General features: G+C 37.5%; 1 protein-coding gene across 1 annotated transcript in view; it reads right to left on the minus strand.

Moving 5' to 3' along the window:
• rimbp2b (RIMS binding protein 2b) overlaps window positions 1-26,702 on the minus strand; it is a 211,516-nt gene that overhangs the window by 61,752 nt on the left and 123,062 nt on the right. Inside the window, exons 5-6 of the mRNA XM_052094964.1 lie at window positions 14,312-14,401; window positions 3,939-4,061 (exon numbers count right to left, since the gene is read on the minus strand). Coding sequence (XP_051950924.1) covers window positions 3,939-4,061; window positions 14,312-14,401 — 213 coding nt within the window. The remainder of the gene's footprint in view (window positions 1-3,938; window positions 4,062-14,311; window positions 14,402-26,702) is intronic.

A 26,702-nucleotide genomic window follows, 5' to 3' on the forward strand; every position in this document is an offset into this window, starting at 1 on the left:
TGATGTGATCTGATCATCAATTGTATGTGTATATCTCAATGCTCTTTGCGAACGGACTTGGCACAGAGTGTCAAATAATCTGATGTACACCTTTAAATTAGTTATTTTTGTCAATTATCAGCTATTTTAACTTTTTACAAAGAATACTAGATTCTGATTGGTCAATCATCAAATATTTGTGTATATTGACTGTTATATTGTATCGCTCCACTGTCTCTTTATTTTCAACTATTAAAATTATTTAAACTCAAATCAATATTTTTTGGTATGTGGACATGTAATAAGCCAGTCATTGTCACAAAATAAACCCCTTCAGGGTGACACAAGACCTGATTATGACTGGCTGACTTCCCTTTACATATACTATACATATATTTTACATAACACTGAAGTAGATGAATGAAAAAACTAGACAAATACAAACCATGGCATTAAAATTAAGAAAAGTATGACCATGAAATGCAAATGACTCATCTTTACCAATTGTGTGATGTTACTAGACATTGGTTAGTGTATAACTTTTTCAGAAACAAGACTTTTTGGATGGACTGATAGTTTTACACATATTTCACACCTTGTACATTAAGCAAAACTGGCACCTTTGGAATGAAATCAATATCTGCATATTTTACTGATATATACAGCAACAGGATCAGGTTGTGTGTACCTCACATTCAAAAGAAAAAGCTAATTTGGTTAGGTTATTGTGTAAGGGGATTTATCTGTGCATAACTTTTGTGTCATGCACAAACACATTCTGCAGTGCCTTAGCTGGGCGATCATTCAGGTCACAAGACAGCATCCACACCAGCTTTTAGTACTCAGTCAAATGATCCACATTCAGTTAGTGCTGGCTTTGTTAAAGTCTTAAGAGATACCTGATGAATGAAAAATATGGAGGGAGAGGGGAGGGGCAGGAGAGGGTTAGGGGAGGGACGGGGCGCTCCAGGACTCCTAGTTGATCATAGATCCACAGTTTGAGGGCGCACGGCAGCTCTAAAAGGTAAAAAACAGTCCTGTGATACAATATACAGAGGAAGAGGGGAGAAAAATAGAAGTGAAAGGAGAAAACAGAAGATAGAGAGAGTCCCTAAATCCACCTACATCTTGGCCAGCTTCTTGAAACAACAACATGAGATTGGATATGGCCTCAGTTCACACTACTGATGTCAGCAATTGATTACTATGCCACCATATGTGCTGGGTAGATTACTTCTGAAATGTAATCAGGTATTGCATATTACACAACTTAAATTGTAGTCTGTTACATAATGTTTCAGATTACACAACAAAGTAATCTAATTTTATTACTTTTGGATTACTCATTGCATATTTTGATAAAATGTATCCATTCATTTGAAATGTATTAAGTACCAATTAATAGCCTAATCCTTTCATTAAACATTTGTAAAAATAAAATAAAACAAAACTGCTATTTGACAATTACTGAGTAAAAAAGGTTCTAAAAAGGTCTTGTTGATGAAAATTGATGTTACTCAAGATAGAAGCCAATGAGAACATTTAAAATGTATTATGGAAATTACGAAAAGGGATAGGACTTTTTATTATCTAGTCAATAACTAAGTCAATAATAAGAGAATGTCTCTAGACATTATGTAGAGATGTACGATTTATTCCTCTTCAGAATTATTCATAAGGAGGTGTGGCTTTAACCTACGACTGCCATCCTGAAAGTGCATTTGCATGGTGCAAAAGCAAGAAGCTATATGTGACCAACACCTCTGAAATGTTTGTTTACAACATGTGTTTTTACAGAAGAATGTCAAAAATTTTATGAAATACATTATTTTCGATGAAGGGTGCAAATACAAACCTTTTGGCATTTAGAAACAAAATGTGTAATATGTGGATTGTATGAAGCACTTTAAAGGGAGTGTATCAATTTGAGTAGCTACATGCAAACATGGCTAGGTGATAAAAATTATTCTTAATAAAATAATTGTATATTTAGAGATACATGTAAGACAACATACAGAACCTCCAAATACTTCTTAAGATTGGATGTGGAGTCTTTTTATTATGTATATCATTTTTGTTAGGCAAAGATTGGCTCAGACTGCTCTTTTAAAATTTAGGAGCATAATTAGTAAATTATACGCTAGTTATTAGCTTTGCCTGATTGGTGATAAACACAAGAATGTAATCATGTTATCCATAAAAATGTAACTGTAATCTTATAATGCACAATACACAAAGTAATCAAATTACAAGTACATGATTTATCTGATTACATAATCCAGATTACTTGTAAACTTTTACTACCCAATACTGGCCACCACAAACACACACAAACCTTGATGATTGAACTCAGCGTACATATAAGAAGGCTAATTAGGTGAATCTCACAAAAATGGACAAGAATATTATAGGTTATATATCACCCCAAAATCTAAAGAAAGCAATATGAAATAATATTCGGAGAATCTATTTAAACCCTGGTGTAAATAGCATCTGCCACACAGTGTATTTATTTGCACCCCAAAAGTCTCGTGGAACCACAGAAATATACTAAACACTAAACAGTAAGAGTCGCTGCAGTATCATGGGGTGTAAAGTCGGTTGGTGAATGATTAGTGTTGTCCTAACATCTGTGGTTCGAATCCACATTTTCTCCCACTCTTTTCCCATCCGATTTCCTGTTTTTACTCTTATATTTCCTTTAAAACTACAAAAAAAGAATAGATACAAATGTATTTAAATGTTGACTTCATCACAGTGATTTGGTCACGGTGAATTGATTGTGTGTAAATTGCATCGATGTATTACTGATGTTCTAGTAACCATGTTTTTTTGGCAGAAACCAAGCAGTAATATGGTGGTAATATAGTAACCATAGCTAATTTTGTGTTTACTGTAAATTTACAAAAAATACCAAAAAGTAAAACCAAGGTTATTTTTTTCTAAGGTAAGGTTAGGTTTAGGGGTAGAGGTTAATACAATGTGTCTGTGGGACTCTCAATAAACTCAATAAGCATACTGTATTTTAGTGTTTAAATATGGCTGCAAATAATATCTGCCACTATTTGCACTGGGGTGTAAATAGCATATACCATTATTATCACACGGGTGCAAATAGCAACTGCAAATAATATTTTGAGTAAATAAAATTAAGCCTATTTTAAGGAGCACTGTGAAATTGTTTTCACGACTAAGCACATTTCACCTCCCAATTTTTATTACAGTAACTCAAAATATCTCTGTCACATTACTGTAATATGAAAGAAATTATACAGTACTGTGTAAAGTTTTTAAATGTTGCAATGTTTCCACCTGGACACAGTTTTTCTTGGTTGTTGGCAGATAGGATGTTTCAAGCTTCTTTGAGAATTTACCACAGTTCTTCTATCTATTTAAGCTATTTAGTCTCAATTACTTCTGTCTCTTTATGTAGTCCCAGACTGACATAATGTTCAGTGTGTGGGGGGTATAGCTGAAGATATAAATAACCATCTTAAGACTAATGTTTTTTGTGAAATATCATATGTGCTATAGCACAGTACTGAATATTATTTATTTAAATTGTATTATTTAAATAGAATTTATACATCACAGTATTTGTTGTATTGTCTTTAATTTCTGATAATTTAAATGTCAAATAACCATTAGAATCATTGTTGAGAATAATGGGAATTAGAAAAAACTCAAAAGTAAAGCCTGGATGCAATTTAGGCAGAAAATTACATGAAAATAATGTCAAAATTAAATTCTTAATATTTACAAATGGAAACAAAATGATGATTTATTTTGTATGTTTTGAACATATTCTTATATTTTCTTTTGATTAGGCTGTAAAGTGTGACCCAGACATAGCTTTGTTTGATAATTCCAGTCTTAGATTAAAATGTTGATATTGTTTTTCCTGTAATGAACCCCCATTCTTAATCATCATCATACTGAAGAGTGTGGCAGGTTCTCACCTTCAACACCTGTTCTAGGTTCTCCAGTTTGCCTTGGAGCTCAGTCCTCTCCAACAGAGCACAATCTCTCTCCACTGTCACTGTGTACAGAGCCTCCTGCAGCTGTTCATACTCACTTTTCACCTGAGACAGAGTGAGAGAGAGAGCGAGACAGAGAGAGAGAGAGGGGCAAAAAGAGAGATTAAACAATGTCCTTTGTTGGTAAAAGGTCATTCCATTCCTACCAATATAAATAGATTTCAGGGTCTGTTTGCACCAGCAGTGTGTAACTTACAACTTAGCCTGGTCTGACAACATCAGCACTTGGACGCTTCACTGTGTGTGTGTATCACTCCGCTTGTGTTCGTGCCACTCTAAACTAAAGTGTAAGAGCAGTGCATATGTTATGTTAGAGCTTCTGTTTGTGAAATGTGTTTGTAAAAATTTGTAATTTTTTTTAATGTACTTGTTCATTGAACTGTTGTATATAAGCAATATCACACTCGCAATTGTGCAATATGGCCCAAAATCAGCACTGCTGTGATTACCTACGGCAGAATCACAGCAGTGCTGATGTAGGGCCATATCGCACTCTTGATCATGTGATATTGCTTAAATACCACACAATATTTTAATATACATATAATTGTGTCTGTAGTGTATTGGTTGTATTTATCCACAGTGGTTTTCTTTGGGTCTGTTGTGGGGTAGAAGTGGATCATGCATGAATGAGAACATCTGGACCCATGTGGCCACAAGGCTAATAGGTGAAATTGTTCAACATAGTCTACAACATCCAGCATGCTTTCACAAACAGCAGGGTCTGATGGGGCAGTGCTGGATACTTATGTCCCGACTCGGTCGCCTCTGGGTGCATCAGCATGAATTATTTTACTTCAGATTAAATTATGCTGTTGAACTATTGTCTCCTTTAAACACTAGCTTAATGATCTATGGCAATGTTTCCCACACAGGTAAGCAGGTTCCAGCAGGTATGCAAAAATATTTACATTTTGCTTTGTTGAACCTATAAAACAAAAAGTTTGGCTTTTAATAGGAATTAGGGCTGGGTAAAAATATAGATTTTGGAATTAATTGCGATGTTAAATTGATCAAAATCAATCTTTTAAGTTGCGAGCTTAATTATTGAGATCATTTCACTACATGTTGAGAGGTAAAGGTTGGGTTGACTCGGTCCATTTAATGTGTCCAAAGTCGAGATCCACACAATCCATATGTCATTGATAATGTCTCATTTAATATCCTTTTTGTTCTTTACAATCAGTTGTTGACCAAAAACAACAAAAAATAAACATTTAATTCTAATAAAGAAGCTATACGACCAAGAAATTGGTTAGTCATCATTTATTTTAATTATTTAAATATGTACTAATATATATACAGTCAGGTCCATAAATATTGGGACATCTACACAATTCTAATCTTTTTGGCTCTATACACCACCACAATGGATTTGAAATGAAACGAACAAGATTTGCTTTAACTGCAGACTTTCAGCTTTAATTTGAGGGTATTTACATCCAAATCAGGTGAACGGTGTAGGAATTACAACAGTTTGTATATGTGCCTCCCACTTTTTAAGGGACCAAAAGTAATGGGACAGATTAACAATCATAAATCAAACTTTCACTTTTTAATACTTGGTTGCAAATCCTTTGCAGTCAATTACAGCCTGAAGTCTGGAACGCATAGACATCACCAGACTCTGGGTTTCATCCCTGGTGATGCTCTGCCAGGCCTCTACTGCAACTGTCTTCAGTTCCTGCTTGTTCTTGGGGCATTTTCCCTTCAGTTTTGTCTTCAGCAAGTGAAATGCATGCTCAATCGGATTCAGGTCAGGTGATTGACTTGGCCATTGCATAACGTTCCACTTCTTTCCCTTAAAAAACTCTTTGGTTGCTTTCGCAGTATGCTTGGGTCATTGTCCATCTGTACTGTGAAGTGCCGTCCAATGAGTTCTGAAGCATTTGGCTGAATATGAGCAGATAATATTGCCCGAAACACTTCAGAATTCATCCTGCTGCTTTTGTCAGCAGTCACATCATCAATAAATACAAGAGAACCAGTTCCATTGGCAGCCATACATGCCCTCGCCATGACACTTCCACCACCATGCTTCACTGATGAGGTGGTATGCTTTGGATCATGAGCGGTTCCTTTACTTCTCCATACTCTTCTCTTCCCATCACTCTGGTACAAGTTGATCTTTGTCTCACCTGTCCATAGGATGTTGTTCCAGAACTGTGAAGGCTTTTTTAGATGTTGTTTGGCAAACCCTAATCTGGCCTTCCTGTTTTTGAGGCTCACCAATGGTTTACATCTTGTGGTGAACCCTCTGTATTCACTCTGGTGAAGTCTTCTCTTGATTGTTGACTTTGACACACATACACCTACCTCCTGGAGAGTGTTCTTGATCTGGCCAACTGTTGTGAAGGGTGTTTTCTTCACCAGGGAAAGAATTCTTCGGTCATCTACCACAGTTGTTTTCCGTGGTCTTCCGGGTCTTTTGGTGTTGCTGAGCTTACCGGTGCGTTCTTTCTTTTTAAGAATGTTCCAAACAGTTGATTTGGCCACACCAAATGTTTTTACTATCTCTCTGATGGGTTTGTTTAGATTGTTCAGCCTAATGATGGCTTCACTGATAGTGACAGCTCTTTGGATCTCATATTGAGAGTTGACAGCAACAGATTCCAAATGCAAATAGCACACTTGAAATGAACTCTGGACCTTTTATCTGCTCCTTGTCAATGGGATAATGAGGGAATAACACACACCTGGCCATGGAACAGCTGAGCAGCCAATTGTCCCATTACTTTTGGTCCCTTGAAAAGTGGGAGGCACATATACAAACTGTTGTAATTCCTACACCGTTCACCTGATTTGGATGTAAATACCTTCAAATTAAAGCTGAAAGTCTGCAGTTAAAGCACATCTTGTTCATTTAATTTCAAATCCATTGTGGTGGTGTATAGAGCCAAAAAGATTAGAATTGTGTCGATGTCCCAATATTTATGGACCTGACTGTATATATATATATTTTTTTTTAGTTAATTAGAAACAGTTAAATCTAATTAAATTAATTAGATAAATTTAAGTGTACATTATCAATGCATTATAAGACACTATACAAAAATATATAAAGCAAATTGAATGCAGCAGTTCAAAATCTCAAAACTATTTTTGTCTCTGGCTGCCATTCAGCCTCTATTGGGCACACGTTGGGTCTCACTCGCACAGTTTGTGACACAGTGAGCATTTTCTGGCAATGCAAAGAGATACGGCAGCTTGCCCATTTCTCTCCCACACCTGGTTCAGGTGTGCTAGTGAAGCCTCCATTCTCTGTGTTTTAGCCACTATGGAAGTGGAAAAAAATAATAGTGAAGTTTAAGAAAGTGGAAAAAAAAAATATATATATATATGCTTGATATGAAATATGACACATGTGTGACTATAATAACATTGTTTTTTTTAAAGAATTGATTTTCTAAAAGTCCACAGGACCAGAAAACCCTATTACATTCTGCTGATGCATTGTGTGGTACATAGAACATGTGCAGTCTTCAAACTACAGTGCTGAGCTTGGAAACCCTCTCAGGGCTTACAGCAATGTATTTAGAGGCAGAGAGAACAGAGGGGTTGACGTCAGTCATGATAAAAAGCTGTACTGTCAGAAAGAGAGGCAGTGAGTACACACACACTCCACGCCTGTCCAATCTCTTATCTGCAATCTGACCCTCACAGCTCTGCTACAACAATCAGGGCTGAATAGGCTGTTCTGGAGGAAATATGTTTCACCTATTAAACTTGTATTGTTGATTCTTATGACATTCAATCTGCATGTTGTTATACAGTCACAGTGGCATTGGGGAAACAACATTCTTGTATAAAATTAAAGACAGCATGAAATTAAAACTGATCTTAGATACTTTTTAATCAATGTCCCAGGTGAAAGCCATTCACACATGAAATTTTACACTGTCTACGCTATTTTGTATCTGTTGTTTGTTGATTTATGTGCATACACAATGTGTTAAACAATGTCCTTGGCCATTGTGCCACATCTAGCTGTTTTTTGCATCTTGTGCCATGACCGCTGTTTTTAAGAAGCATCATTCATTCCGTTGTGCCCCTTTTCGTCGTTTTGAAAGCAAGAGCGTGTTCTGTGAACGGCTCCTAACTGTGACAGATTATTCTAAAGAAAACCTTTTTTCTTCATAATCTTTAATCAAAGTGTTATAACTTTCTCCACCTCTGAAATGACTATTATTTTCTGGTGAAATAACCAAAGCAAAATGGGTGGAGGAGAAATAATATCAACAAATAATATTATAGACTGTATCTCGTTTGGAAGGCTGCGTCCTCCAGAGGTCGCATTTGTCGGCCGCATCCGCCATCGAGGCCGTCTCGTTTCAGAAAAGCGTAGGGTAGAAAGTAGGACACTTTGCATGCAGCCTTCGAATGCAATCTTCTTTCACAGGAATTTGGAGGATGCCCCCTTCGTGGGCACTCACAACCCTCAATTCATTGATGTCTAAAAAGAATTATACCAATTTGTCCATAAATATGATGTTCAAACGAAGTAATGATAATTCCCAAGTTGAAGTACCTCAGTAGTTGGGTGCAGAGTATATATTATGTATAATTATATGAATATACAGTATAATTAAAATAAAGTATTAGACTAAAAGTACACTTGTAAAATCTATTTTCTTTTCTCTTTACATTATTATAACTCTCCTAAAATGTACCTCATGTATTCCCTTCCAAAGGGACTTTGTTCCTCTCTCACTCAAAGCGCTCACGCTTGTTAAAGAGTGGTGTGCTGTCATAGTAACCATGTTACGTTACATTTCAGTTTATCCTACGAAGGCCGTCTTGATTAAACAAGGCTTGTTTAAAGGAGGACACTCAGTATACTGCAGCCTTCAAAGGACGTGTCTTACTTAGCACGCAGACTTCCAAATGAGACACAGCATTAGTGACTTTTTCACAATCCATCAAATCTTGATAAGGGATATTTTTTCAGCCTATTGACGATATTTGATATTTATCTCGAAAACTGATCCTTCGCTAAGCCCCGCCCTCCTTGGTTATCATTGCTTGCTCTGACAAGCTTTGCAGAAATTCCAAGAGGAATGAATTTTTTTTTTTGGCAAAATATTCTTAATATTATTCTTAATATTGTTATGTGGGCTTGAATAAAGAGTGACATTTTAAAGCAAATTAATCTGACTTTTTTTTATTTTTTTTGTAAAAGAAATAGTTAAATTACACAGTAATTTGACTGAGAACTGTGGAGGCTATGAATCAGAAATGAGGCAAACAATTATCACAGTCACTTGAAAATAGAAAAGGATCATTTAGCGACTTAGGCAAATGTTATTATAAATGAAAGTGAACAGAACAGCTTATAACAGCACGTCACCAGTTCATACTGAAGCTTACACTGACAATGTTTATCTGTCTTTAATCGCAGTCTTATGCAGTTTAATAATCTCATATTACCATATTGCCATATTGGTGTTATTTTGATTAATTGTTAAGCCCTGAAGGATTCTGAAATTAGTCTACTAATGCTCTATATGAAACTTAATGGCCAAATAAAAAGCACATTAATATCATCGCGATTTTTACTATATTGTTCAATTTGATATCGTCAGCAAAATCGTTGCGATTTTATCGTGAATATTCAATATATCGCCCAGCTCTAATCTCAATGGATAAAATCAGCCCACATTATTTGATGCTGAACATTCACTTACTCTTGGAATTTGGTCTTATTATGGATGTTGTCTTTGAGGCATGATGTACATGGCATTCCAAGGGAACATCATTCCTAATTCAGAAAGGGAACAAGGAATAAACTTATTCGTCCATTTAAAAGGTTTTCAGTGATGCAAACTTATTTACTTTTATTTACTAAATCTTAAGTCAGAGGCAAGGCCTCGACTGCATCTAGGAAACCACCACATAAAAAGTACAACAACAAACTACAAAGTACTACATGCTAGCAAAACCATTTTAAGATTCATAATTCAACATTCTTTACCACCTATACCTTAAACAACCCTTCTCTCCTACAGTGCTGCTGAGCCACTAACTGTCTGGATAGATGCAAACTGTGTAGATGGTACAGCTGCCATCTTGATGACTGCCATTCCGAGCTCTAGATTCATTGACGTCTCACTCTCAAACAGCTATTTGAGATGGGGGCAGCTGAACTCACAAAATAAGTGATGCATGAAGGACTTTTCTTTTCAAGCAACAGCAGGCTCACATGACTCGCCCAGAGATGCCAAACCATTACTGCTTTCACTTTTGCATCATAACATAAAAGAGTTTGTGCTACAGTCTCAATGTCTTGAACAACACGAGGGAGATTAAATGAGCACAGAACTGTCATCTTTGGTTGAACTATCCCTTTAAAGATTAGCCTTTGATGATTAGGCCACTGATATGCATTATTAAGGTATAACTTTTCCTTCATTTGGCAACTATGTTTGCTGTCTTTTCCTAGCAATTCTCACTCTCTCCCTTTCCTTCCTCTTTATTTATCTCACAGTCTAATAGGTATTGCATTCATAAATGTCTAATGAGGGAGCGGAGTTCCTGTTCCCTGACGTGGTGTACCATTGAACAGCTCGGTGGGAAGAAACTGGAGTGCACTGCCAGGATGGGATGCCAAGATGTGCCTCCAATTATAAACTGACACGGACATGACAAAAAGATTAACTTAAAGCAGGTTCGGGGCGCTTAGGAGAGACCAGAGAAGTGCACATCAAAGGCAGGCCAAAGTAGATGATCATAGATCACAGGTGCAGCATCAGAAGGCATAACCAATGGAGAACAGTGAGTACCCACTGCTATCTGATTAAGACCATTTTATGGAATAGTTCACACATAATTGAAAATTCTCTCTTCATTTACTCCCCTCATGCCATACAAGATGTGTATGACTTTCTTTTTTCTGCAGAACACAAACAACGATTTTAAGAAGAATATTTGAGCTCTGTAGGTCCATTCAATGCAAGTGAATGGAGTCCAAAACTTTGAAACTCCAGAAAGCACATAAGGGCAGCATTGGTCATTATTTACTTGCATTTCATAAACCTACAGAGCAGAGATATTCTTCTAAAAATCATTGTTTGTGTTCTAAAGAATCTGGGATGGCATGAGGTGTCGAGATGCCTGCGTTTGTGGCACCATGTATTGCTTTTTAGAGCAAGGCCACGCTTGGTGTGAAGAGCGCCTTACTGTTATTAATGGTCATATCTCAAATTGTATAGCTTGTTGAGCAGAGGTGTTCTACTTGTCAAAGCAATTAGACTTTCACTTATTAGACTTTCACTTAACAATAAAATTGTTGAAAATTCACAATTCCACTTCTGTATAAGGAGGGACCTGATCCATATCTAGTGTCCACAATATTACAGAGCAATCATATATCAATGCATTAACAAACACATAGCAACACGTTAAAAAAAAAGTTAAGAAAACTTTAGGAAATGCGACACTAAGCAACCACCGAAAACGTATTAAAATTTGCATATGCACCTTTACCTTGCAGCACAGATAGGAAAGCAAAAAGCTGTGCTCTCAGTAGAGCTCTGTGGATCTGTTCTCAAAAATCTGTTAAAAAGTCTTTGGTAAAGAGACTGTAAATGATGTGTTTGTGCTCTAATTTATGTCTAAATGATGGAAGCTTGAATGATGGCAGCTATGGCTCATCAGCGCCGAGACAAACCCAAACTTGTCGCTGTTCGACCCTGAACCCAATCATGTTTTTTTTTATACCATTCAGCTATTACGAGAATGTAATATCTGCCAGGTTCAGAGAGCAGCAGTTCTTCACATCTGCTCATCACATAAATCAGATGATCAAAGTTCCAAACAACACACACACACACACACACACACACACACACAGTCTGCTGCTACACATACACAAACATACACCACAGTCAAAACTCTAGCATACTTGTCTTGACATTGTCATACACTGATCCTTCAGGAAATTGCGTTCCACACACATCCAAACACAAGAACCTCAACCTCATCAACACACACACACACACACACACACACACACACACACACACACACACACACACACACACACACACACACACACACACACACACACACTCATATGTAGACACATACAAAGGGTGGATACACAAAAGAATATTAAAATCAATGGAGGAGGGGAATGAAAGAGATGGAAATCTACTGCACACTATGAGCCCATAAAGGTTTGATGATGAAGGTGTGCTATTTCATCCTTTTCTTCATGAAACCATCCTTGAATCTATTTTTTGGGACACAAGTGGGACCTATTGTGTAGGTCCCACTTGTGCCACCAAACAGCACAAACCCGCATTTCAATAGCATTCTGAGATGCTATTCTTCACACCACAATTATCAGTGGTTATCTGAGTTACTGTAGACTTTGTCAGTTCGAACCAGTCTGGTCATTCCCTGTTGACCACTCTCAGGTGTGGACTGGGAAGAGTCACAAATAGGCCCGGATGTTACATACAAAATGTCCCAAAAGTTGATGACCTGGGGGGATATGCCCCCTTCGGCATATCGTGGCGCTGTTTTGTGGCCCGTTCTGCATAACGCATCATCTCATTTCAGCTTATCGCCCCTTTTGCAGCCAGCCCGGTTCTCCCGATGGCCATTCCGCCCCTGATCGGCACCAAAGTGTGTCGGCCCACCGGGAAAATACCCAGTATGCCAGATTACAAATCTAGCCCTGACCACTCTCATCAACAAGACATTTCCATCTACAGAACTGCCACTCATTGGATGTTTTTTGTTTTTAGCACCATTTGGAGTAAATTCTAGAGACTGTTGTGTGTGAAAATCCAAGGAGATCAGTAGTTTCAGAAAGCCTATCTGGCACCAACAATCATGCCACGGTCGAAATGCCCATCTGGCACCAACAATCACGCCACGGTCGAAATCATTGAGATCACATTTTTCCCCATTCTGATGGTTGATGTCAACATTAACTGAAGCTGCTGACCCATATCTGCTTGATTTTATGCACTATTTCTGTGACTGTTGATCTCCTGGGATTACTCCGGATGGTGCCAAAACAAAAACATCCAGTGAGGGGCAGTTCTGTGGATGGAAATGCCTTGTGGATGACAGAGGTCAACAGAGAATGACCAGACTGGTTCGAACTGACAAAGTCTACAGTAACTCTGATAACCGCTCTTGTACAATGTGATGAGAAGAATATTATCTCAGAATGCTATTCTGAGATGCAGGTGGTTTTAATGTTGTGGCTGATTGGTGTATCACTTTTTGCATTTTCACAGACTCTTTCACTGTTTGAAACTCAAGTAGTGGCCTTGTGTTGCTTTGAAAAGTCACACATCAAAGTACTAATTGCCTGACCTCTTTTACAGCTGACATGTACCACTAATTGGGACTTAAACTAACATTATATAACTTGCGAATGTATTTGCAGAGCTTGCAGGTCACTATTGCTATAACTTCCACATTCTGGTTAAGTTTTGTTCTAAATCCCTATCCCCAAGTATTAAAAGAATAGTTCACCTAAAAATTATAATTCTCTCAACATTTACTCACTCTTATGCTGTCTCAAACTCGTAAGACTTTCTTTCTTCTGCGGAACACAAACAAAGATGTTTTGATGGAGATATGATGTAATGTATCCAAACAATGCAAGTCAATGGTGTCCAAAAAAGGCAGCATAAAGGTTAATTAATATGGCTCATGTGGTTTACATTATGCGATCATGATTTGAAGCTTGATAACCCTTCCTCGCACCTGATGCATGCGCAGAGCTGTGCTCATTATGCGATTTCATGGGATCTTTGCAGCTAATCTTCGCCTGCTTTGAAAGCACTAGTATATCCTTCAGGAAATAAAATATCCAGTTGTAGTTGTGATTGAGTTTCACCAAAGTTAATAATTTTTCATTTCGTATTTCTCCTTAAGCATAACCACAGATCAGCAGGACATTTACAGCACTGACTTTTCCAAGAGAAAACCACAACACTCTACACTCTCATGCACTGTGCATTGATACACCCTTGCAGAGATGAACTCATCCATCTCGTGAGTGAGTGGGTGGTCACTGCTGTGCTCCAGAGGGGCAGAGGGACTCATTGGATTGAGTTAGAGGATGCAGAAATGTTTGGCGGACGGCCCAAGGCCTCCAGCTTTATGAGGAACAATCCAGCTCCTCCACTCGAGTGGCAAAAACACCATTAGTGCTTTCCACCAGGGAACAAACGATAGCGAGAACAGATTACAATGCCATTGTGTGTGTATGAGTGAGTGTGCGTCAAGGGTTTGTTATCAAACGGTAAGCCAAAATGAGACAGACTGCTTACCTGCTCATTCTTTGCTGCCTTCTGGGTATCGTTGAACAACTGGAGATTCAGACGTGCTTTCTGCTGCAGAACATGCTGAAGCTCACTCTCCTGTGAATACACGTACACACAACCATGGATTGAGATTAGATTGGATTTGGTGATTAATTGTTTTGAAAGTGAATATATTTATGGATATACCAGGGTCATAAATTAACCTGGGCCACCATGCGACCCCACATATTTAAAACAAAATGCCCCTGTAGAGTGTTCCTCTTTTATTTAGTTTGTTTTCTGACATTTTACTTATTTAATTGTCTATTTTAGGCCTATCTACTTATTGGTTTAGAATATATGACTTCTAGTTTTCTGTTATGACATCTTGAATTATTTATAGCTATGCCTTCATAAAGGTAAAAACAACTAAAAAAACCTTTCAAATCAATTCCAGGTGGTTAATATTGCCCCTTAATAACAAAAGTTAAAATTAGGGTTCATGATAGCTTCTATATGTTCTGCCCAAACTTCCTGTTTTAATAGGAAATATGTCAAAAAAGGAAAGAAAACTGCACTTGTCCAGCGATTTTATGGGATCTATAATGCTAATGTTTTCCTGCTTTGAGAGTACTGGTATTTCCTTCAGAAAAATACATAAATCCAGTTTTATTTTATATTACCTTGTCCTTCCAGTTTATTTTCCACTTCTTTTTCTACATTTCATTATATTCTTAACTTTACCTATTAGGAGTGCACGTTAACCAATCGATCCAGGGCCGATCTTTTTGCAGCACCCATGAAATCACACATACACTGCTACTCTAATGAATAAGTGCTTGCTCAGCACTTGATGCATGACAGTGCGGTGTCTGGAGGGTGACATGTTGGCAATTCTAAATTTTCATGAATTTAAACTTTCAGACATGCTGCAATTCAGATGAATATCCAGGTTTGTTTTTAAAAATGTGTAAGAATTATACGTGTATTAATATTAAGTTTATAATATTAATATTATAATTTTTTAGAGTCATTACTGTAGTTATTCTGACTTGTTGCACAGTGAGCACGAAGAGGATAAGAGACTGTAAACAGGTATAAAAACGAATTAAACAACAAATAAACTTGCATATACAAATCTGAGAATATGTGATGTAACGTGAGTTGTGACAATCAGAAGTTGTGTTGTATGGCGTCCCTTTAGGGTCAAAATTATGACATTGTATCAGGCACTCGTCTCAATGAACATGATGTCCGCTTCTCTTTAACGCTGCTTCTGCGTGTGCCTTCACATCGCTTCACTCACTCGTCTGAATGAACGTGACATCTGTGTCTGCCGCTTCAAATTTCTCTGATGTACCATGGGTAATGTAGTTTTTTTTACCATGTATTCTGCTATCAAACTCGATTTTTAAACAATGAAGTTGAGATAACACAGATAGATTCATCAGACATTGAAGTTTTATAAGTTATTGTAAAATCGATTTGTCTATAAAATAATGGGGTTTTCACTTCCGAAAACAAACTGTTGCACTGTTCCTAGATTAGAAAGTAATGCAATACCACCACTTTGTGGGCTACTGGCAAAATGCCATCAAGTACACAAGTGAAACTGTAAAACTGCAAAAATGTTCTTATTATAAGTACTGAATGTTGTTATATCTTCAGTGTTAAAATGTCACCATACACATAAAAGAATATAACATTAGTATTAAAATGTTGATTGTAGTAAAAAAGAAACCCATTGTTTAAAAAAACATGGGGTTACAAATTAAAATACAACCTCTTAAAACAAATGACACCTTGTTGACAAATTTGAAAGAGATATAAGTGTGTACTTCACTGTTAGATTGTTTCATAAGATAGTGTATTACATGGCTAAAATAGGTATATCACATTAATACATATTGATAACTCTAATAACTCTAGTTCTTATAAAATCAGACTGAATTAATGAATTGTGTTGCTGATATTGTACAAAGTAATTAGTTAATGTGTTATTATGAACCTACACCTAAAGTCTGTAAAATAGTTAATGTACATTTTCAGCCCACTAAAATATCTATTACTTTTATTTATTAACGGTGCTGTTGGGGGCTAAAATGTTAATATAACATATTTAATCTTGCCATGCAGTAGATAAACAAAAGAGTGTGATGCAAAAATAATCTTCTTTTTAAAATATATTTATAAGTTAATTGAACAAGAAAAACACATAACTTATAGGGGATAACAGGAACAATAGTTAAGTACTTAAAAAATGGCAGATGCAGACGTCACGTTCATTAAGATGAGTGAGTGAATGGAAGTAATTAAGGCAGATGCTGACATGCTTCACTGAGCCATGTTACATAACGTGTTGCATTATGTGTTGAACTTGAACACAATCACTCTACTGCAACACGCTTCACTGACACACGTGGTTTACACTGACGTCTGCATCACGTCTATGTCTCGTCTGCCTTTTGAATTTAATGGAGTAAATGGTAGATCCTTTAAAAAATCAAGACGTTGAGTTACACATTCAGTGAGATGAGAGTGTGATGCAAAGTCATATTTTAGAGCCTAAAGGGGCGCCATAGTGTTGAGTGATCATGAGCACTTTCAGCTTCACTCCCTTCAATATGCTCACTCGTGGTGTCAATCAAACATATACACTCTCCAGGTGCTCTCAATATCTCCTCAGTCACTCATATCAGTGCTATTCTGTGAGGATCCCAATTTAAATCAGGTTAATGTTGGTCACACTACCACTAATCACAGCAATTACATTTTAACCGTAACGGCACCACGTCTTCACGCATTTGCTTAATAATTAGTGATTTGTGTTACAGCAAAATGCCAAAGACAGTAAACAAATCATAGATGTTAATGATTTCTCACTGGAGCACTTTTAGAGCTTGTAATGGATATTTTTTTCTTATTTTTGAACGTATCTCTGCTGTGTGTGATGCTCTCATGGTTTTTACAATGACTTTGTCACAATGATCTTTTGATATTGGCAACAGAACTATTCATTACCGTTTCAAAACAAATAAATCTAAAGTTTAATGTAATTTTGGTAACTTTATAAAAAGGTTCTATACATTAACATTAGTTAATGCATTAGGCATCATGAACAAATAATGAACAATATATTTTTACAGCCTTTATTAATTGTAATCAGGGATGGATTAACCCCAGGGCTAATTGGGCCATTGCCCAGGAGACTCTAAACCCCTAATTTATCTATTTATAGATCATTATTATAATCCACGTAAATGTCAGCCTTATGCGAAATACCATTTGTTCGGCGGAAAGCATGCTGGACGACAGCAGCGTGAGCACAGGCACAGGAGTGCGTGCTCAAGGAATCTGCATCTCACAGGTGCAGCATGTTTATTTGAATGACTACAAAGAACAGCCTTGATTCACAAAACACTTCCAAACACAAATATAAGGTGCAGTTTACCCTGGCTGTGTTTATGCCCTGCATGCATTTAATGTTTCATTATAAAGTGAAAGATGCCTTAATACCCTAAATATGTGCATGGTAACATTTTGTAATATTTGGTTAACCGCGAGAGTTCACAAATGTTATAGTGGTATTTGTCGGGACTCTGGAATAAAGAACATTTATTGCCATGGATGCGTCAAACACAATCTCAAATAGCAGGGAATAAAGTGCCGAAAATAGCACAATACATAGATTTTCAAATGATAAAATAATTTAATTTGAACCAAAATAATCTCTGTCACTGCCTTCAACAAAGTATGCCTATTCTTAATAAATGGAAAATGCGTAACTCTGCCCAGTCAGTTTCACTTTCCATGGGGCAGAGTACGCTACGGTTTATAAACGATTCAGCATTTATCACCAGAGAAAAACGGGAAATAAAACTTTGTTTCACCATTTATCAAGCGCTGAAACTTTGCCAGGTGTAAAAACAATCTGGAGTCATGTGTAAGTCACATTAAGTCCTCTTCGCAATAGGGTTGCCACGGAGTACAGTTTTACCCGATACAAGGGACAACACCAGTGGAAACATTATGAATGGAAATTCCAATATCAGTACAATACCCTAACAAAAAGAATAGCCTTAAATAAAGAAGTGTTGCCTAATGAAGAGTTTGTGACCATGGTAAATGAACCAAAATTGAAAGCCAGCTTTTCTTTACCAACATATCAAATTACACAGGCTGGAAAGTATACACACTGACAGAAGACGTTTAATTGCAGGTAGCAAATATAATGTGCATGGTGGGTAACTGTAAGACATCTCGGATTCAGAATGACACAAGAAATGTCATAAGACAAAGACACATGCTTGAAGAAAAACACTTTGCTATATTTTTAAGAACAGATGACAGAAAAGCCGTCTAAGCGCATATCTGACGCACTGTTCGGAGGCGTGATGTCTCGTGGGACACGTGTATGTAAAGGGTTCTCACACTTTCTTTGTTTTAGTCTTCTGAAAATGTTTTGCTAGAATAGTATCATCTATGAGAATGCTGTAAATGACCTCAGACATCTCAGCTCAGGAGGTGCTCTGAGTTCAGTTCGCTTTATTTCCACAGAGCAGTTCGTTGTGATCACAACTCTGCAGGGTCACTTTATATACAGCCAAATCATAAAATAATACAAAAACACGTTCGCCTTGAATCATGATTTATATTTCAGTGATTATTATCATAATTATAATTATTATGTTTACATTTAGAATAGTATTTAGATCTTAACTTGTATTAGTTATTTTACGCAGCGTAAATTAGTCATCTCCGCCATATTTGTATTTTCGAATGGGTCGAGTTCACACATGACCTCTAAACTGAAAATGGCAGTTTATTTTTTAGGAAAAGGCTGTATGTGTGAAAGGAACTATTGAGAAGTTGTAACATTTCGGTAAGAATTATGGTTTGAGCACGCACGAGGTCAGGATGCACTAATGAAAGAAGTCTGCTCTGGGCCAATAACAAAGTTCTGACAGAGATGATTCAGTTACTCAGAATGTCACAGTCCTGTCACTCGTGGCATCATCGTCCCATGTCTGTCTTGTGTTTTGTTGTCTGTCTTTGTGTGAGCACACGGTTTCGGTTGTATTACCTGCCATGTGCACTTCGGTCTGTCCTGTTTCATGTCTTTAGCATGGTGTCTGAATCCTGTCTTCCTGTCTGGTTGGTTTTTGGTCTGTGTCGGGATCCAGACACTCATGCTCCATGTCTGTCTGTTATTGATATGGGTGCATCGCGCTTATGTCATCTTGGTAGCATGCACTCGTGTCAATAGTTTATGTCTGTCTCTCATGAACACAGGTGCGCCTCGCGTTGCGCTGTGCACCTGGGTAGTGAGCTGTCTTGTGTTTCATGGTCATAGCGTGTTGTCTGGATCCCAACTTCCCTGTCTGGTTCAGTTTCACTCTATGTCAGGATCCGGACACTCATGCTCCATTTTCTGTGTCTGTCTCTGGTGACAGGGACTCGCATAGCGCTTGCTTTGCGCTTGCTTTGCACTGCCTGCCTGAGTCAGGTGTCCTGCCTTGTTTTTGTCGCCTGTTGTGTGCATTGCATGGCGTTCAGGTTTAGTTTAATGTGAAGATGCATGGCATCGCTTTGTTTAGCATTGCTATGCATTCTCTCTTCTTGTTTGTTGGTTGGCATGGGCATTTTTGCCTTATTGTCTTGGCGATGTGTGCTCATATCATTCGGGTGTTTTGATGTCTTGTGAGAGCACGTGGCTTTGTTTTGTTTCTGTATTGCCACATGTCTCTCTCTGTCGTACATCATATACCCTGCCTCCTTGTTTGCCCACTATTAGTTCATTAGTCACAACTGTCCTGTCTTGTTAACCTGTTGATTTCTCTCCCTATTTTAGTCTCCTCGTGTTTGCTGTCCAATGCCAGTTTCCTGTCTTGTTGGTTCTCTCATGTCGGTCCTGCCAATTGGTCTGTTTACTCCTTCCCTGGTGTCCGTAGCCCAGTCCGGTCGGTCCTGTTATCTGTTTCCCCTGACTTACTTTGTGTTTTTCAGCTTATGGTAGTTTATGTAAATGTTTTCCCCTCGTGGGAGTTTTTGTTTTGTGTTTTGCCTTGTTGTATTAAATAATTCCCTTTTATCATTCAACTCTGCATCTGGGTCCTGCCCAGGGCTGGACTGGTAATCTGGCTTACCGGGAATTTTCTCGATGGGCCGATGTACTTTGGGGCCGATCAGGGGTGGACTGCCCATCGAGAGAACACCCAACCCCCCCCTCTCAACTTTTGGGCCAGTTGCTATGTAAAACCAGGGCCGATTTCTCTTCCCAGTCCAGCCCAAGTCCTGCCTCTGCATTCTGTGACAGGAGTCAAAAAATGTCATCAAATTGGACAGATAATGAAATGATTCCATTAAGTAAGAGAAAATTAAACATGTTTGACATTTTAGGACCGAATATAGAGGAAATCTCTTAGTGTATGATGATCCATGACTCAAATATGAAGTCATATGGAGAGCAGCCAATGGAAACCGAGCATACTGGGCCACGACAGAAACACATTGCATGTGTGAATAGCAGATGTGGTAAATTGACCAGTAAAGGCAATCCAACAATCTTACTGCAATTTACCAGGTTTAATGTGTCAAAGGGGCATTGATGTCCTGACAATGCTGATAGTACCACAAGGCGTCATTCACAACTAACACATTTTTGCTAACGTCCTTGCTGTCTTTAAATTGTTTTCCAATGTAAGAATGCACTAGATTAACATCTTTGACTCACGCAGGAGTTACGCATTTTCTAGACACCATGTCAGGTATAAATAACTTTTCTAGAGACACATTTGTTGCGCTGCGTCTTATTTTTTTACAAAATTACATGTTCGGTCTGAAAAACCCCAAAGAATCCTGCAACTCTATAAACATTGACATCAAAGGTAACAGGCTGGGAAAAACATAAAACCATTTCACCCATCAAAAACGGTCACTGGTATCTACTTTAATGTCATGGAATATATGTGATTAATATGTTGCTTAAAAAAGAAGGAGAGGAGAGCAGAACCCATTAGACAGAATGCTGATTTTATAATGCCTTAAAATAGCTCTGTGTAATTAGGTTGACACCGCAAATCATTGGTTAATCTTGAGTATAGCAGAGAATTTGCATACAGCCCCTAACCAAACCCACATTTGATGCAGATTAAGACTCTTCCCTCACTGCAAAAGAAAATGTAATTACACTCCACCAACATCCATGTGGTGTGACATCAGTGTCACTTATACAAGTTATCTTAGTGGTAAGAGCCACAAATATGAGTGAGAGTTCATGTGTGTGTTCAGCCTTTGTGAAGAATGAAAAAACTGACTTTGTGTAGCAAGCCAAGATAATTTGGTTTTGAAAGAATTTGATGAAAAATGTTGAAATATGAATCTTGTAAATCTAAGCACAGTTTATGACATTGTTGAAATCTCTTCTAAAACTCTAGATGAAACATGTGAGATAACAAGGGTCTTATTCTCAAGAGATAAATCTGAGAAGCAGGCGACCAAATGTTCTCTCCATTTGTTTTCCATCTAAACTCATTGCTGTATATAAATGAGATCTGTGATTTCTCTTTCCTCAAGTCTACTTAAATTAACAGAAACAGACTATTCATTTTTCCTACTTCAATAAAGCTCCTATAGTAACAATGCAATTAAAAGAACAAAGCAAACCAAAAATCTTTCAATTCACTTTTTAGTTTTCTTCCATATATAACGTTATATACACATATACAGTCCTGCCTCATAACTAGGGATGGGTGATGCAAATTATTTTCTTTTCGATTCAATACCAAGTACTTTTAGGCCAATATCGCCGATATCGATACAGATACCTGTATACAGATTACAAATTCTTTGGATAAAATGAGTAAATAAAATTATTCCTTAAATTTTTTAAATATGTATAGGCCTAATCAGAATGTTATTAGGCTGTTTTGTTTACCCTTGTTTACCCTTATAAGTATAAGTAACATAAAAACCTCAATATTAACCATAGATATTATTATATGGTTACTATTACTAAAACCAAATTACCATATGGATACTACAGTAATGCTGTAGTAAAAAAATTGTTAATCAAAACCTTGCTTTCTGACAAAAAGAGAAAAAAAAATTATGGTTACGACATTCAAGGTTAATACAATATTACTACAGTAAATCCATGGTAAGTTTTCATATGTGTATCATTTATAAAGGAGGATTAAAGATCATTATCAATGTTTTAACACCTCTGAATTTAAATAAGCCTGTAAAAATGGTCACACAAGCCCATTAGAATACATCATGTCTAGGTTTGTCATTACTTAGTGTGAATAACTCCAGATGCTGTTTTTCTGTCATTACCTCAGGAAAGCACTGCTCACTCTTTGAACGAGCGCTGTGACTGAAAGTGTCAGCACTGTCTGACTGCTAGTGTATTTAGCATTTCTGCGTCTCAAGATGAGCAGAAGAAAAAATAGTTCCTGTGCCTGTGCCACTATTCGCTATTATAATTTTTTTTCCACTTCGAAGCTTATGAGATGCATTAATATTCATGTTATCTAAATAATAATATCACTAGTAAAATATATATTTATCGATATTCTTGATACCACATCAGTATTTTCCACTTTGAAGCTTATGAGATGCATTAATATTCATGTTATCTAAATAATAATATCACTAGTAAAATATATATTTATCGATATTCTTGATACCACATCAGTATCGTAAGTATCGATACTTTAGTATCGATCCGCCCATCCCTACCCATAACATTACTAAGGTCACCTCCATTTCACTCCATTCACTTTCATCGAAAGGCCATTGTCATTTCAACTGCCGTCAATTCACTGCAGTCAATTCCAATTTCTCCTGAGTTACACATGATTGCATTGGCAGCCCACTCTCTAAACACTGATTGAGAAAAAACAGATGATAGACTGAGCCTTGGAAAAAACATGGAGGGACCCAGTGCAGAGAAGAAATGATGAGAGAGATCTAATGATTACAGATTAGACATGTTTAAACTCAGATTCACATGGAATGTGTAACACTAACAAATTGCATGAAGCAGCCTAGGAGACTTAACGCTAGTTCTGCAGCAGCATCATTTGCATGAGCTGCAAATAAAAAACAAACAGAAAATAGGAGGGGTGCCAAGAGGGAGGTCATTACAAAAATATTAATTCTGCTGGAAAAGCCTGATAATAATGTATTAGAATTGAGGAGCACACTAAGTAAACACACAAACACACATTTTGCTTATGTATCTGGAACCTCACATTATATGCATCAAAACATGTTGTTTGGCTAGGTTCAGGACAAGCATACCTCCTGTAGTATATCAAATGTATACAGTGCAGGTTATATGCATTTTCTGTATACATAGAATACCCGAATGACTTACAACATGCGCACTGCATGAAATACTGTATACTTCAATGCCATGCACTTAATTTAACTGTTCTCTTTCTTTACTATTTTTATTCAGACTTTAAAAGTTTATCGTTCACCCAAAAATTCTAGGGATACAAAAAATTTAAGTTCTAATGTGAACATGCAAGCCACTGTATACAAGCTTTTCTCATGGACATAAGGACTTGTTTCTAACCAAAACATATTGTATGTACACCACTCACCAAATTGAACATAGTGAGGTCATTTGACAATAATATAGCATACTGCAGATTTCAATTTTTATCGCTGAATAATATGAGCTGTTTCACATCATATTTTACACTCTACAGTAAACAGTATGCTAGTATTCCATTTAAAATATTAATAACTTATTTTTAGTTGGTGTGGTAGCCCGACTTCTGTTTTGTGGAAAGCATACAGTCAGAGATGGATAGAGGCCCAAGCATACAATGGATGTCTGGCCCTTCCAGGAAATAAGCAGCGCTAACATTTGAGCACTTATTCGCTTATTAATTCAGGTGGCTTTGTAGAAATGTTGTATTCACAGTCAGAATAACAGGACAGTTACTAAGATTAAGTGAGTAGTATTCGGCCCCCCATGTGTGGACCCTCTCCATGTAGAATAAAACCGCTTTTATAAGGTTACTGATATGACTGGTGTCTTCATTTTAATGTGAGTGGTCATGATTTCCTACATATATTGCAAAATTACAATTCATGTCTTCAGAAGTTAAGCTTTTTTAATAAGGAAAATATTACTGAGTGCACCTTTAAGGTTGATAAGGTGTTCTGAGTGGTTTTATCACATTTCTATGGGGTTGCCAGGGTATTATGTGTGTTTGCTAGGTGGTTGCTTACTGGCCTAAGTCAAAGGAGCCCACTCCCAAGTTTCTAAGATATTCTGGCCCCTTAAAATGGTTGGGGCCCCTCCTTCAATTAAAGTGTATGTGACTTTTTGGTTTGTTTTATCATCTAAAAAATGAACATGCTTTGAAGTTTTCTTTGAAGAATTGTGTACTTGAATATGACACAAAAGATCAATTGTTTACACCTCAGTCGCTTCTGCTATGACCACCACTCAACAGAAGCATGACCTTACAATCCAACAAACAAGAATACTAAATTCCCTGTTGGCAAAGTCATCCCAGCCAATTCACAAACACACATACAAAGTGATATACTAGAGGCAATGTCCTGTCCATTTTTTTTTACACAAAACCTGAATTATCAAATGAATGAATGATTGTATAGCCAAAGTGCTAATCATCTGTCACCGAATTAAAAGGAACATAAATGGCAAATAATAAACACACATGCTTATGCTATTGAATATTTGACAAAAGCATATCAGCGTGTTTCATTCTCATATGAATAATCTCTGCTAAAATGCTTCAGGTGATCCAAATGAACCACTGGCCTTTCCACACACACACACACACACACACACACACACACACACACACACACACACACACACACACACACACACAAACACACAGTTGTAACATGTCATAGAAACACCAAAAATAGCACTTTATGGGATTTATTTTTGGATATAGTTGTGGTGTTTGTGTCTGGAATCACACGTGCATGTAGCTGCATATGCACACATGAGAAATGTTGTGTTGAGAAATGGCTGGCTGCAGCTATCAGATGCAAAGTGATGAGTGAGTGAGTGAGTGAGTGAGGCAGAGAGGCAGATTGGCCCCCTCAGAGAGACTGTCCCTCCATCCAACCCTATAAGACATATAACAACACCAACAGCCACAGTTCTCAATAATAGTAAGTGGATTCTATCAAAAAACAACAGAAGATAGGAGGAAAAGAGGGAAATAGAGGTAAATGGTGGTGGAGGTTGGCCTGGTGTTGTTTTCAGTGACTTAATGTTGTGTGTACAGATGTTGCTCTGTTTCTTTTCTCTCACTCTCTCTTTCTCCTGTCTCATTACCTTTCACAAGATTCATTCAGCCTGTAGAGAACTACTACACCTACAGGGGGAGATCTGCTGTATTTGTTGTTTCCCGTTGTCACCACTGCTGTCAATTAACCCTGTTGTGCTACAAATGTTTTTTGTAGTGTTCTGCTGTTTGTTTGCTGTTTTTCATTGATGGTTGATTGTCAACCTCATTTTCAGACATAATGTGCTTCTCCGCAATCCACGCAACTTACTATGCGCCTCATTTAGAGCGAGAACCACTTAATCAAGACCATGAGGAGGTTACCCAGTGTGACTCTACCTGGCAATTGGGCCAATTTGGTTGCTTAGGAGACCTGGCTATTCGAACTCGCGACTCCAGGGGTGGTAGTCAGGGTTTGGGTCACCTAACACAGGAGAATTTGATCCAAGCTCAGGAATGTCAAAGCCGAATGTATGACAGGGGAATTTGGCTATGGAAATTTACAACGTGAGATAAAGTTCTTGTATTGCTGACCACCTAAAGCTCTAAATTACTCACCAAGTGGCAAGGGCCCTTTGAGGTCACACTGCGAGTCAGAGATCCAATTATGAGGTTAGGTGAACGGACAGCGCTCGTCCAATTTACCACCTCAACCTCCTAAAATCATAGAGGGAGACATTCCTGAACACAAGAAAAGTTTGTTCAGGAAGAATTGGAGGCAATGCTTATGATGGGCATAATAGAAGAGTCGCACAACAATTGGGCCAGCTCGGTAGTTCTAGTTACTAAGAGCGACAGGATGGTCCGGTTCTATGTAGACTATTGCAAAGTGAACGTGGTGTCCAAATTTGATGCATACCCAATGCCTCCAATTGATGAGTTGCTTGACCGGTTGGGTGCGGCTCAATTTTATTCAACACTGGACTTAACAAAGGGTTATTGGATGATCCCTTTAACTCCAATCTCCTGAGAACAAATAGCTTTTTCCACACCGTTCGGCTTACACCAATTTGTGACCCTTCCGTTCGGTTTGTTCGCCCGCCACATTCCATTGTCTCATGGACAAAATTCTCAGACCACATACAGCATATGCCGCCACATATTTGGACAATATTATTATTTATAGT

Source organism: Xyrauchen texanus, chromosome 27 (assembly GCF_025860055.1).
Source record: "Xyrauchen texanus isolate HMW12.3.18 chromosome 27, RBS_HiC_50CHRs, whole genome shotgun sequence".
In the NCBI taxonomy this organism is placed as follows: domain Eukaryota; kingdom Metazoa; phylum Chordata; class Actinopteri; order Cypriniformes; family Catostomidae; genus Xyrauchen; species Xyrauchen texanus.